A 12,238-nucleotide genomic window follows, 5' to 3' on the forward strand; every position below is an offset into this window, starting at 1 on the left:
AATGTTACAGTGAAGGACCACACTCCACCACCTGGTTCTGCAAGGCAGGAGCTTTCAAGAGTGTAGCTATTATTAGGAAGACAAGTGCTTTCCTAACCCGCCAGATAGGATTTCTTGTCTGCCCAGCTGACTGACAGATATGCCTTATTCTGCAGTTCACGACACACTGTTGTGTTTCGATACGACTATTTACTTCTTGATCATTATTACTCTCCATGCTCACTGTACTAACAAAGACCTGAGGACAACCATTAAGCTGTTCCTGGAAACGTGTGCATAGCTTAATTTAATCAACATGAATTAAAGGATTTTCTGTGCTTAAAGTAATCACCCTATTCTGTTTCACCAGAAAGTCGTTTTGTTCTGAAAACCCTGTGCTATTTCCCCTACCAATAAAAACATCATATTGTCCTTTTCTGGGTACTTTCCTCTAACCCCTCCAGAGAAGGGACCAAACAAGTTTGCCCAGCATCCTTTTATTTCAGTCTGCTTTTAAATGACACTTGCAATGGTAGTCTAAAATATATCAATAATCAGACAAGCAGATTTAGTAGTCATGAGGTCTTGGGTGACTGGTTGGACTTTGATGATCCTTGAGGTCTTTTCCAACCTTATTGATTCTGTGAGATTGGAGTAAATCTATTCCAATAAAAATAATGGTAGTAAATGTCAACAGATCCAAACACAAATTTGTTCAGGTAGGGACTCAGTAAAGTCTAGGTAAAAACTAAAGGATTGGATCTTATTATTACACAGAGCCATCCATTAAAACCCAAAGGATCATGTGAACCTGGCTACAGCTGTACAAGAAGCAGAGTCCAAGTCAGATCTCTGGCTGAAATTAGAAGGGTGAAGGTCAAACAAGCAAAGGCAACAAACCAGACACTAGCAGCTGTAATCATATCTGAAAGCTGATTTCTCCACTATTCTGATTAAGCATAGGACAGGTCATATTATCTGAAGTTTTTATGTTTGCACATTCTGAAAATGCCATGCATATGTTCAAGCTAATTGGCAGTTAAGTGTTCATTCATACCTCCCTTAATTGGGGGTGGTATCAGAACCACGCGTTTTGTTTTAGTGCAGAAGTAGGAATCCAGCTGCTTCTCTTCTAATATGGACCATTGCCTAATCATCCCATGATTACAGAATTTGCACCTACTCCTCTCTCAACCACTTTGCTGATCATCGTTTGTCTATGACTCATTCAAGACACCACATATCTGACTAAGAGCTTCTTAACTAATGGCTACCCTAAGAGCTCTGAGAGTTTTACACCAGGATGCTGACAAAGTACTCCTGGGTACAGACCCAAGGCATGTTAGCAAGGTTGTGTTGATATGTGAACCTACAGTCAGACAGAAAATTGTACCAGGAATGGATTGGTCCACCAGTAGAAACTCAACCTACACTTAATGGCTAAGGACTCCAATAACATTAATGCTGAAGGGTGGTCAGAGTTTTCATACTGACGACCAATCATTACCTGCAAAAGCAGAAATCTAGTGTGAACCTCTCCTAGATACTCAACTTTCTACTGATGTATTCCAGAACTTTTTTTCTGCTATACAACAGATAGGAAATTCTGAGAATTAAAAAATCTTCAAACATTACTCCACAATAATGGCTGATTTCACTACCTATCTGAAGTCTGCAAGAAGATAGATCTTGGTTCACAACCAAGAGTACTCAATCCTGTGTAAGGCTTCACAACCAGCTTGCTCAAGATAAAATTTTAATTAAATGACCAAACTTCCCCTGGCACTTTCAAGTGAAATTTCTGAACTGCCACATCTAAGTACATGCTGTTTTCAGTGTAAATATGCCTTAGAATGTCCTTAACTTAGAATGAAAACCAGTCATGGGAGAGTAGTCCTCTATTTTTTCATTCTTACTCCTACTTCGTGGCCTGTTATATAAAAATTTCCAGGTAAAGATGGTATCAGTTTGTGAAAAACTTGCAACAAGAATAAAACATTATGCCATCGTGGGTCATATTAATGATACACATCAAATACTGCTTTTCAGTAACAATACTTGAAAATAAACAAAACAAAAAAGGCAAGCAAGTTGTGAGACTTAGGTAAATTTTCTAGAGTGTCACATCCCTAATACTTCAAGTCTGCTGAAAGAGAAGCCTGCTTAATGTCTTCCTAGTTTTATGCTTGGGTCATAAAAAAACTTAAGCAAAGTTTGCTTTAAATTTATTTCCTGAATCATTTTTACTAACTTACATTCTCTTTGTTTTATTGAAGTTGAAGGGAGCTAACACAAGTTTTTCATACATCCTTTTTTTTTTTTTCAGTAGTCATAGAACAATCTTCTAGGATTTGTTTCTGATTTATTTTTAATACAAGTGTATTAAAAATAAAGAATTGACACCAAATGAATTGTTTATATTAGTAATTTGGTTTGAGAAGCTAATCACCTAGTGTAACAAATGTAGGGATAAAACTCCCCCCAAACATTAGAAGTATAATAGTTTTGACAGTACAAGTTATTTTATTGACAACAAATGAGAGCTGATAGCTAATCTGAGTACTTCAGCTCCAAGGCAAATCTAAATGGCCACTGAAGTCTGGATTAGGAGAAAGATTAAATGCTTGGTGTTTGGTTTATTTATTAAATCAGTGCAACCTTGTTTAAATGGAATCATGTATCACACTCTTATGGTCACCTGTCCATTGTGAGTGTCTCAATCCATCGATCCTTAAGTCTGGAGAGAATAATTTTGTTTAAGCCTGCACTCATAGCCAGATTTAAACAACTTGTCTGATAGCATCCTTCTAGATTTCTAAATCAGTGTCTGAGATCTCATAAGTGTTCCCTGCAACTCTCAGTTATTTTCACTGTAATCCATCTGAGCTAGTTCAAATGGACATTCAAGACTTTAACTCCTCTAGGATAACTCTGCTGGTAGACAAGGAACACAGGTGTAGGAGAACAATTTCCCACATGCTATTACACTAAAAGTACTTGGAAGCCCCTCAGTCTTTCCATGTATTCTTCCCACACCTTGTAAATCTAGAACTTGACATACTTCACCATAATCTTACTTAGCCCTTTTCCATCCCCTCACCTTCTGCTGTGCCCAACAAGGCCCCTGTCACACATCTGCAGCTCCTGTGGAAAAATCCACCCTTCCATGTAGGCTGATCCTAGCCTCCAACCTTTAATTTGCTCAGTAGAAAATTCATTAGAGATTTTAAAAGCTGAGATGATACTTTTAGCTGGTTTGAGTAAGCAAGTATAGTCATCTGAAGACCCTAAATTGGTCTTCATCAGTTAAAAGACACTTTTCAGTAGTCATGCACATACAATCACATAATGATTAAATTTGGAAAAGACCTCTAAGATCATTCAAGTCCAATTGTCAGTCCAACTCTACCATGCACACTAAACCATGTCTCAAAATGCCATGTCTACATCATTTTTGAACACCTGCAGGGATGGTGACTCCACCACTTCCCTGGGCATCTCGTTCCAACGCCTGACCACTCTTTCACTAAAGAAAATTTTCCTAATATCCAATCTAAACTTCCCCTGGCACAACTTCAGGCCATTTCCTCTCCTTCCATCACTTGTTACTAGGGAGAAGAGACCAACTCCCACCTGACTACAACCTCCTTTCAGACAGCTGTAGAGAGCTGAGGTCTCCCCTCAACCTCCCCCAGACTGAACGACTGCAGTTCCCTCGGCAGGGCGAGCATCTGGAAAGCACTTTATAGCCACCTATGCTTCAGGCATGCAGAACACATAACGTAGCTTCACAACACACAGCTATATCATATCCCGCTTCACTACTGACTTTCCAGACATACATCTCTTGGAAATATGAAAAAAATATTAAATTGCAAAGACATTTTGCACGGAAAGATTTCCTGAGTTGCCTGGCAAGGGCTCTTTCAGTCTGCATATTCAAGTTTCTCCTGAAGATTTATAACTAAATTAATGTTTGAAACACTCATCTGCCAACAACGAGAAAGAAAAATGTAGACGTCGATTATGTGGATGCTGCTCTTTCTCCCCTCCCCCCCTCCCCCCCCCCCCCCCGCCCAATCTGCCTGAAGGGCTATTACTCCTACCTGGCAGTGTCACCTCAAACACTGTTTCCCCTCATTTTCTTTCTTATCGCGCCCACCAGGCCTCGTCACCCCTACCAGGTGCCTGAGGGAGCAACCAGACGGGACCACGCTGCCATGAGCACCCCGACTCGGTGAAGAAACACAAGCATGCCTCTCCTTCCCAGCCCGTACACGGCTCTGCCGCCACGTCCAGCAATCACAGCAGCTGATCCCCTGCCGCCCAGGCTTCGGCCTTGGAGCCGGCCTTCGCCCCCCCACACACCCTGTAGAGCCCCGCGGGGCCGAGTCCGGCTCTCAGGTCGCGGCCCGTCCGGCCCAGTCCGGCCCGCTGGCCGGTTTTGGCGCCAAGCGAAAGGCAGCGCTGCGACGGCCGTACCCGGTACTGCCCAGCGCCACCGCCCTGCGCGGGGAACGCCGAGCTACGAGACTTACTGGCCGGCCTCCCCCTTGCCTCGGGGCTGGGGAGATCCTGGCTGGGCGGCGCTGCGGGCCAGGCCCCAGGCCCGAGGGCGGGCAGGGGTAGGGGGGCGGCGCGAAGCCTCCTCCCGGGCTGTTCTTCCCTGGCCGGACGGAGAGCGGCACTGTGTCCCCGCGGCGCACGCTCCGCCGGAGCCTCCCCCTCTCCCCAGCCGCCGCCGCTGCTGCTGCTGCTGCCGCCACCGAGCAGCTTCCCCCTCCCCCCACCCCTCCCCGAGCAGGAGCCACCGCTGCACCGCGGAGCAGGGAGGCGGTGGGAGCAACCAGGGCAGCGGCCGGCTGGGGTGGCAGCGGAGCGGTGAGGACCACCCGGCACGGAGGCTACTCAATGCTGCACCTTCCGGAGCTGCATGAGGTAAAGGCGGCTCCGGGTCCCGCTTCCCTCCGTCCCTGCTTGCTCCCCCCCCGCCTCTTCCCCGTCGCCCGCGGTCGGTGGGGGTGTGTTCGCGGAGCCCAGTGGTGTGGGGGGGCTCTTTGTGGGCCAGGCCGGGTGCGGGGCGATGGGGCGAGGAGGGGCTGCGAGGAGAGGAGCTGAGGGGGCATGAAGTTGCGGGAACAAATGGAAAGTGGAGAGTGGCCTGGCCCCCTCCCCAGGAGAGCTCCCGCCACCGTGGGTGGAACAGGCGGGGGGCTTGGTGCCGGGCGGGGGGGGCCGGGGGGAGTGTTTTGTTTGTGCTCGCCGCCGCCTCTCTCCCTCCCTCCCTCCCCCTCTCCTGTTGGTCTCTCTGCCTCCTGATAGTTTTGAGGCCTAACTGTTTAGGCCTCGTCTCCCGGCTCCGGGGCCGGTGTGCCGGCTCCGAACCCCCACCTTAGGGCCGGGAATCTCACCTCTCGGGTCCTAACGAGCCCTCGGCCCTGAGACATCCTTCAATCGAGCCCGAAATTTCATTGTAAAATCGTTGGCTCCGAACTAACAGTGTTGGGCTGAAGCAGCCCCGCAATGAAAGGAGGCGCCGGAGGGGAATGGAGGGGTCGGAGTTGTGGGGAGCGGCGGCGGTGGCGGGCCAGGCCTCGCTCCAGCGCTGCCCGGGGCGGTGGGATGCTGCGGGGGCAGCGGCGAGGGGCGCAGCCGGCGGGGTGATAACCGGGGCCTTCTGCGAATTGAGGGTGAGGAATGGAAAAAGAGGGTTAGAAAGTCGTTTCCATTCTGCTGAACTTTTGTTTTCTGACCGATAGAGGCCGGTAGAGGATTGTGGAGAAGGAAAGTTTATAACCAGCGGCACCAGGATGGACTTCCCTGCTGCCCAACCAAAACCTGCTGCCGATGGTAAAATCATCTACTATCCTCCCGGAGTGAAGGAGATTACGGACAAAATTACCAACGATGAAGTGGTTAAACGGTTAAAGGTGAGCAATCCTGATCAACCACCCCCCGTCCTTGCAACTTTGCTTCTTAACACTGAAAAGAGCGGCCAGAGTTTCCTTGTCATAGCCGAAATGTCTCCTGTTCGCCAGCAGACCTTTGTGGGAATACTACTTCCTTGATTTTCCTTGAAAGAGGAGGAGTTATTTCTGTAATTTATGACTGTACTCTGGTGCATTCTCATAAAGCAAGAGTTGATACTTTAAACTGCTAATTCGTGTGTGAAATATATCCACAGTTTGGGGAAGAGGTCTGAAGTAGAATCATAAGTAATAATCACAGGAGATGCTACTGAAAATTTTTGTTGGTAAGCTAGAAGGTTTCGGTGAGTTCCAGCACTTGAAGCAAACATAGTTGAGCAGGATCAACAAGTAAACCTAGTTAAGGTTATCCTTGACTAAAAAGATATTTGCAGGCAGTGAGCATGAATTTTTGGAGTTTCTAGATGGAATTTTGAAAGTGTTTCATATGTAAAACCTGCCTCAGACTTTGCAATTGGATATAATGCACACAGTTTTCTTACTTAGCATAAATGGTGCTTGGCAGAGTTGCTAAATTTTCATAAGTAAAAGGAATTGTTACAAAAAAAAAAATCTCTGCTTGCTTGACAGCGTCTTGGGGGGACTGTGAGGCTTATCTGTGTTTTAATTTTTTTAAATTCCTTTTTCCACTGGAAACATGAAATACTGTGATACAGGAGTATTATTTCTTAACTCAATGCTGAAAATAGAGAATGAAGTTGAGCATTGATCAAATATTGGTACACCTAGTTTGTGAGCACCCTGGTCTTTGGACCAGAAAGTTGTTGTAACCTAGGATTTGGTCTTATGCCCAGGGTGGAGATGTAGTAATAATCTTTTTAGAGATTAAAAATATTCTCTAGTCTGATGATCTGTTTGCCATCACAACAGTGACCCCACAAAAAATAGAAATTGTGGTCTTGGCTAGTCAGTTAGTACATTGAAAAATCTCTTACCTGTAGATATGGGGAAAACGTAGGCTTTGTGCTTTGCTTTCAAAGCAGCAAGGCATGTGCCAGTTGTTTCTCTGAAAACAAACTTTGTTGTCCAATGACAGTTTTGATAATCAGTGAGTGGACAAGCCCAGCCTAGTATATCCAGAATTTCCAGTGGAACATGTCTAGTTACAGGAGAAGATCCTAGAGTTTTGATTGTTTGGGCAGAGACGTTGAATCAAAGTTTGTATGTTTATTTGGTCACAGCTGGAGAACTTGCAGTGGTGAGCTGTGCAATTCCTAGGTAAATGGAATAATAGAATTTCAAAGTAATGCATGTATGTTTTGTTGAATTCATCTCTGTGTTGGACGTATTTTTCAGGTTAAGAGCAAGGGGGAGTTTTGTGTAGTTTTTCTAATGTACTACTGTAAAGCAATTCAGATGACCTCAAGACTGATGGGAACAAACACTTTTATAGTAGACAGACCTACCATCACTGGAACAACAGAGGAGGTTTTTTTTTTTTTTTTAAATCTTACTGGTACTGCTGAATCTGGGTTTGTAAATTGGTTTTGGTCAGATATTTGGTTCACGGAAGTATTAAGAAAGTCAGAAGTGCTATACGCCTTAGAACTCAACCAACAACTCTTTTGTCTTTGTTTTTGTAGAGACGTGTCTAAATTCTTACTGATGAAATCCATGCTTCTTTATGTCAACTGGGTTTATAAAAAACAAATCCATTTTGCCATGTGGGTTATTATGATGATGACAATGCTCGGGATGGAAACACTTGTAAAAGTTCTGTTCAGTTAAAAGATAACTTTTCACAGCTTTACATATGACTTAATGGCAAAAGCTAGCTTTAGCAGAATGTGCAAATTCAGGCATGAATCAGTCCTTGAAACTGTAGGAGCTTTGCCATGTTTTTGGCTGTGCACGATCTAAAGATGCTCTGTGTGTTGCTGAGAAGATGCACATGCAACTTCATGTTCTGGCCACCAGGCTTTGTGTCAGTGTCTGCACATTTCTGTTCTTCTAGCTTATTGGAGTCATGGTCAAATTAATTGGTTACAAATTTGTGTCCTTATTAGCAACTTTTCTGATATAACATCTGTGGTTTTGTGTCCAAACCTCTTCTTGTAATGAAGGCTTTTCTTATTATTAGAACTTGAGACGTTCTGGGCACCTGTCCCAGAGTGCCTGAGCAGCAGCTTTTGTGCCAAGGACTTTTAAAAAGAATGTTTTTCTATCCTTTCCCTCCTCCTGCTTGGGGTTGTGGGTAATAAAATGTAGGGCACATTCTTTTACAGTGTTTTGATGTATCTGTATGATAACGTTAGCACTGTACTGAAAATGGAAGTATTGAGAGTTTTAAAATCAACATGTACCTTCTGAGTGGTGTAGGAAGGAAAAGCCTCTGGATTGTATGATGAATAAAACACTAGTTCAGGTGCTTAATGGAGTCAGAGGTAGTTTCTGGTGTGTTAGATTACATTGATGGGTCAGTACCTTCTCAGAGTGGGGCAGTATGTGATGTGTAATTTCAGCTATCGAAGAAGTGACTTTAATTGTGGTGTGCTGTGGGACAAGTGTCCAGTTGATAGACCCAGTTAAGCTTTACCAAATTAGACATCTAGCATGTATCAGAGAGTTGAGTGTTACTGTACTTTGATAATCTACAAATAAATAATTCTATTAATATTACTCTTTACAGTGCATCTGTTCAAGTCATAGCATGATTGGTTTCAGGACTGTAAGTCAGATGCTTGTCAGTTTAATAGGGCTTGCTGGGAGAGGTGGTAACTTCTGTTTAACCAAGTGATAGAAGTGGAAAAACCACAAACAATTCTGAGGCACCCAAGTAGTCCTCTTTCAGATCCAAAATTGAGCCAGCAACTAAATACAAGTTGAGAACAATGGCACTAGTAATATTATATTGATTCCTGAAAGGTAGTTGACTTTTTTTTGTTTTTCCAGAACTGACTGTATTTTACTACATTGGTGAACTCCAGACTTTTATGTTGTGCTCAGTAAACTATTAAATTTCAGGTATAACTTTATTTGGTCACAAGAAAATTTCAATGTCATTTATGTAAAACCTTGCAATCATTACTAGTAAAATTGTGTGTACTTAATTGTCAGGTATATATAAAAATAGCCCCATCAATCCAAAATGTAGAGACTTGACTGAAGCAGCACCTTTTTGTAGGCAAAACCATAACTGCCACTGAAAGAAGAGGCTCTCTCTGCTGCATGTCCCAACTCTGTTCTGTACCCTGTCAACAAGCATTTTGTTCTACTGCATGCCAGATGGATGGGTGAACAAATCTGGGTTAAAACTTAGAATTAAAAAAAAAAAACATAACCAAAAACCCAACAATCCCAAACCTGTGTTAATTTTAGCCTGAATAATTTTGTTGCCTGATTTACTTTGAAATCTCACAAATACTTGTGCTGGTGTAGGGGAAAAAGCAACTTCTTTCTGTGGCAGTTCTGAAGTTCCTCCAGGAACTTCAGAGTCAATTTAAATGTTGAAGTTTGAAAATGTTGTATTATGGGAACAAGATGATGACTTCTGCATTCTTTATGCAAAAGCCTACTAGATTTTTTTAACTAAAAGAAATGCAACATGATGATGTGTTCACATATAGCTCTGTGCAGTTGGGTAGAGTGTACAAGAAATCTGTAGGCATAAAAGAAAACATCTTTAGTGCAGCTCTTTCTTTGACCTATAGATAACCAACGTAAGCAACAATAATCCGTAATACCTGTAAAAAGCATGTTTAATCAAATTCTAAAGGTAAAAAAGTTTCTGAAACGTTCTGAAGTAAAAGGGGTAGTGTTAGTTTCTTCATGGAGTTTTTTAACAAAGGTTTAAAGTGGTGTAAAAACCTATTTTAGTGAAATTAACGGGTTTATAGGTTAGAATTTATTGAGGACACTGTAGTTTAACATAGCTGGGGTTAGTTTTCTGTTTTCTGAGTGGGGTTTTTTGTTGTTTTAGGGAGTGGTGGGTTTTTTGTTTGTTTTTCAGTCAGTCTTGTTGGTTTTCCCATGGTGGTGACAGTTTCTTTCCCCCCCTCTTCTACTCTCTCCCCAATTATCCTCCTGCTGTCCCACCCCAAGGCCTAGCTTGTGATCATCTAGAGAACTTAGCACTCCTAATGCAGCCTTGAAGTCTTCCTTATCTTGTCCCATGGCATTTCTTAGTTATCTGATATGTATCTGTGCCAGAGTGAAACAAGCACTCCCTCTCCTTCTTCCCATTGTGTTTCTGCGTGTTTCTCTGTTGACTTCTTTGTAGTTGGGCCTGTTGTGTCCTTATCTTTGGAAGATTATCCCTATATCACTAGAATCAGTTAAGGCTAATAATTTCTGATATCATGCACTGGTATTTTTTTAGGCATCTGTTACCTAATGGTAAAATGTAGCAAGGTTGGTTTTTTTGCTATTTAAATGTTTTGGAGAAAAATGCTGTCCTTTACTCACCCTGATATTTCTGCATAAGTCAGTGGCCACTTTCTGAGACTGTAGTTAGATGGAGCTTTGATCTGACTTGGCTCTGCCTAGTTTTTTAGTTTAGTTGAAAATAACTGATAAAATGAGAGTATCATCTGGGAGAAGAAAGTGTGTCATACACTAGAATTTGATGTGTTTGAAAGGAAAAGTTTACATGTGAAATATGTTGGATTTGTTAAGCATTTTGTTGTCAAGACTTACATGACATGGGTATTTTCATGGCTTAGGCATCTGGCTTCCATGTCCTTACATGCTTGTATTTAAGAATTTAAGTGGTTTTGTGGAGGTCATACAGCCAGGTTGCAGAAATGATCCACAGTTAATTATTCTAACAGTTTTAAAACTTCCATTAATTGTATTTAACTGCAGGCTGCAGTTGGCAATGTTCTTGAGCTGTTACTGGCCACATAAGCCTAAAGCCAAATTTCTAATTTGGTTTTGCTCATAGTTTAATCTTTTTTAATTAGTTTGACTCTTGTAACAATCAAGTTTTTCATTAACTAGGACAAGCCACTAGTCAGAGAAGAAGAAATCTCGTTCTGTTTTTTTTTTCCCAATGGATTATTAGCTGTTTGCTTTGTAAATGTCTGATTTTATCAGTCCTTAGAGAAATAGACCATGTATTCTCAACCAAGATAACCCAAATGTTGCTGAACTTCACATTGCAAGAGACCCTTAGGTTTTGTATCTGATAATTTTCTTTTGTCACAGGTACATCAGTAATTAATGGCAATTTCACACATATGATATTATTCAAATGGTTCCCCAACAACGATAAGATAAATAATATTTGGGGGGGGAGAGGAAAGGAAGAAAAGAAATCTCAGTTTGAAAGGGGGAAAAACAGATTGCTGAATTAGGAATGAGAACTTCTGACGACTGACCACCAGAATGGGCAGCAGGAACTGAAAGAACTATTCATTTTATTCTTTATGCTTTTGTGAGGTGAGGATGTGATGTTAATCACAGTTGAAAAGAGCTACTGAAAGGGAAAAAAAAAACAAACACCAAAACAACAAGCTGGCTTCATATGCCTGGTTTGGCATTTCTAAAACATGACTTCTGAAGTGGCTGAGCAATCTTTTGCACTTTGTGTTCCAGTCAGAAGTTCCTATGTTTTCAATGACATTTTTGATGCCTGGCACATCTGTAAACCAGGCCTCATCCTCTCTGCTTAAGAACCCAGAAGGTGATAAATGTTTTCTGTGTAAACTCTGAAGTGGTGTGACATAGAAATTCGTAATAGGTGGGAAGCTAACCTGCAAGTCTTCAGGCTTACTTGTTTTAAAATGTGGCTTAGAATATTGATTTCCTGCAACGTTTTTCTTCAGTTATAGTCTTCCAACTTCAATAAATAAGAAAAATGGCCTTTGGGCAATATGCTTCTCTGCCAAACAGCCTTGATTAACTCCAGAGCAAGTCTTCTCTCTGGACTGAACCAAGGAATTGCTTCAAGTTTTTGGTTGTTTGCTTTTGGTGGTTTTTGGTTTTTGCTTGCTTGGTTTTGTTTTTAAAAAGGGTTAAAAAAGGAAGTTATAGAATCACTTACTAAATACTGTATTAGCATTAGGGTTGAGGAAACTAAGTTGATACTGGAGAAGTATAGGATTGTCTACCTTGGAAAAGATGAGTAAAAGTCTTTATGATAAAAGCATACAAAAGAAGAAATGACAGATAGTAAATGAGAAATTTCTGATTTTTGTCCCCCTCTCTTGAAGGAAGAATCATAGAATTGTTTTGGTTGGAAAAGACCTTTATTAGACCATTAAGTCCAATGATTAAAGAACGTTAATTGATACTGAAACTTAAGAAACTGTTGAAGGCACTAAGTATTTCTC

The 12,238-nt window shown here is 42.1% G+C and overlaps 1 protein-coding gene across 1 annotated transcript in view; it reads left to right on the forward strand.

The window, feature by feature from the left end:
- The first annotated feature begins 4,890 nt into the window (after positions 1–4,890).
- The window catches only part of PDS5A (PDS5 cohesin associated factor A), an 80,999-nt gene continuing 73,651 nt past the window's right edge, over positions 4,891–12,238 (forward strand). The window contains exons 1-2 of the mRNA XM_054382805.1: positions 4,891–4,917; positions 5,739–5,909. Of these exons, the coding sequence (XP_054238780.1) occupies positions 4,891–4,917; positions 5,739–5,909 (198 nt within the window). The remainder of the gene's footprint in view (positions 4,918–5,738; positions 5,910–12,238) is intronic.

Source organism: Indicator indicator, chromosome 8 (assembly GCF_027791375.1).
Source record: "Indicator indicator isolate 239-I01 chromosome 8, UM_Iind_1.1, whole genome shotgun sequence".
Classification (NCBI taxonomy): Eukaryota; Metazoa; Chordata; class Aves; order Piciformes; family Indicatoridae; genus Indicator; species Indicator indicator.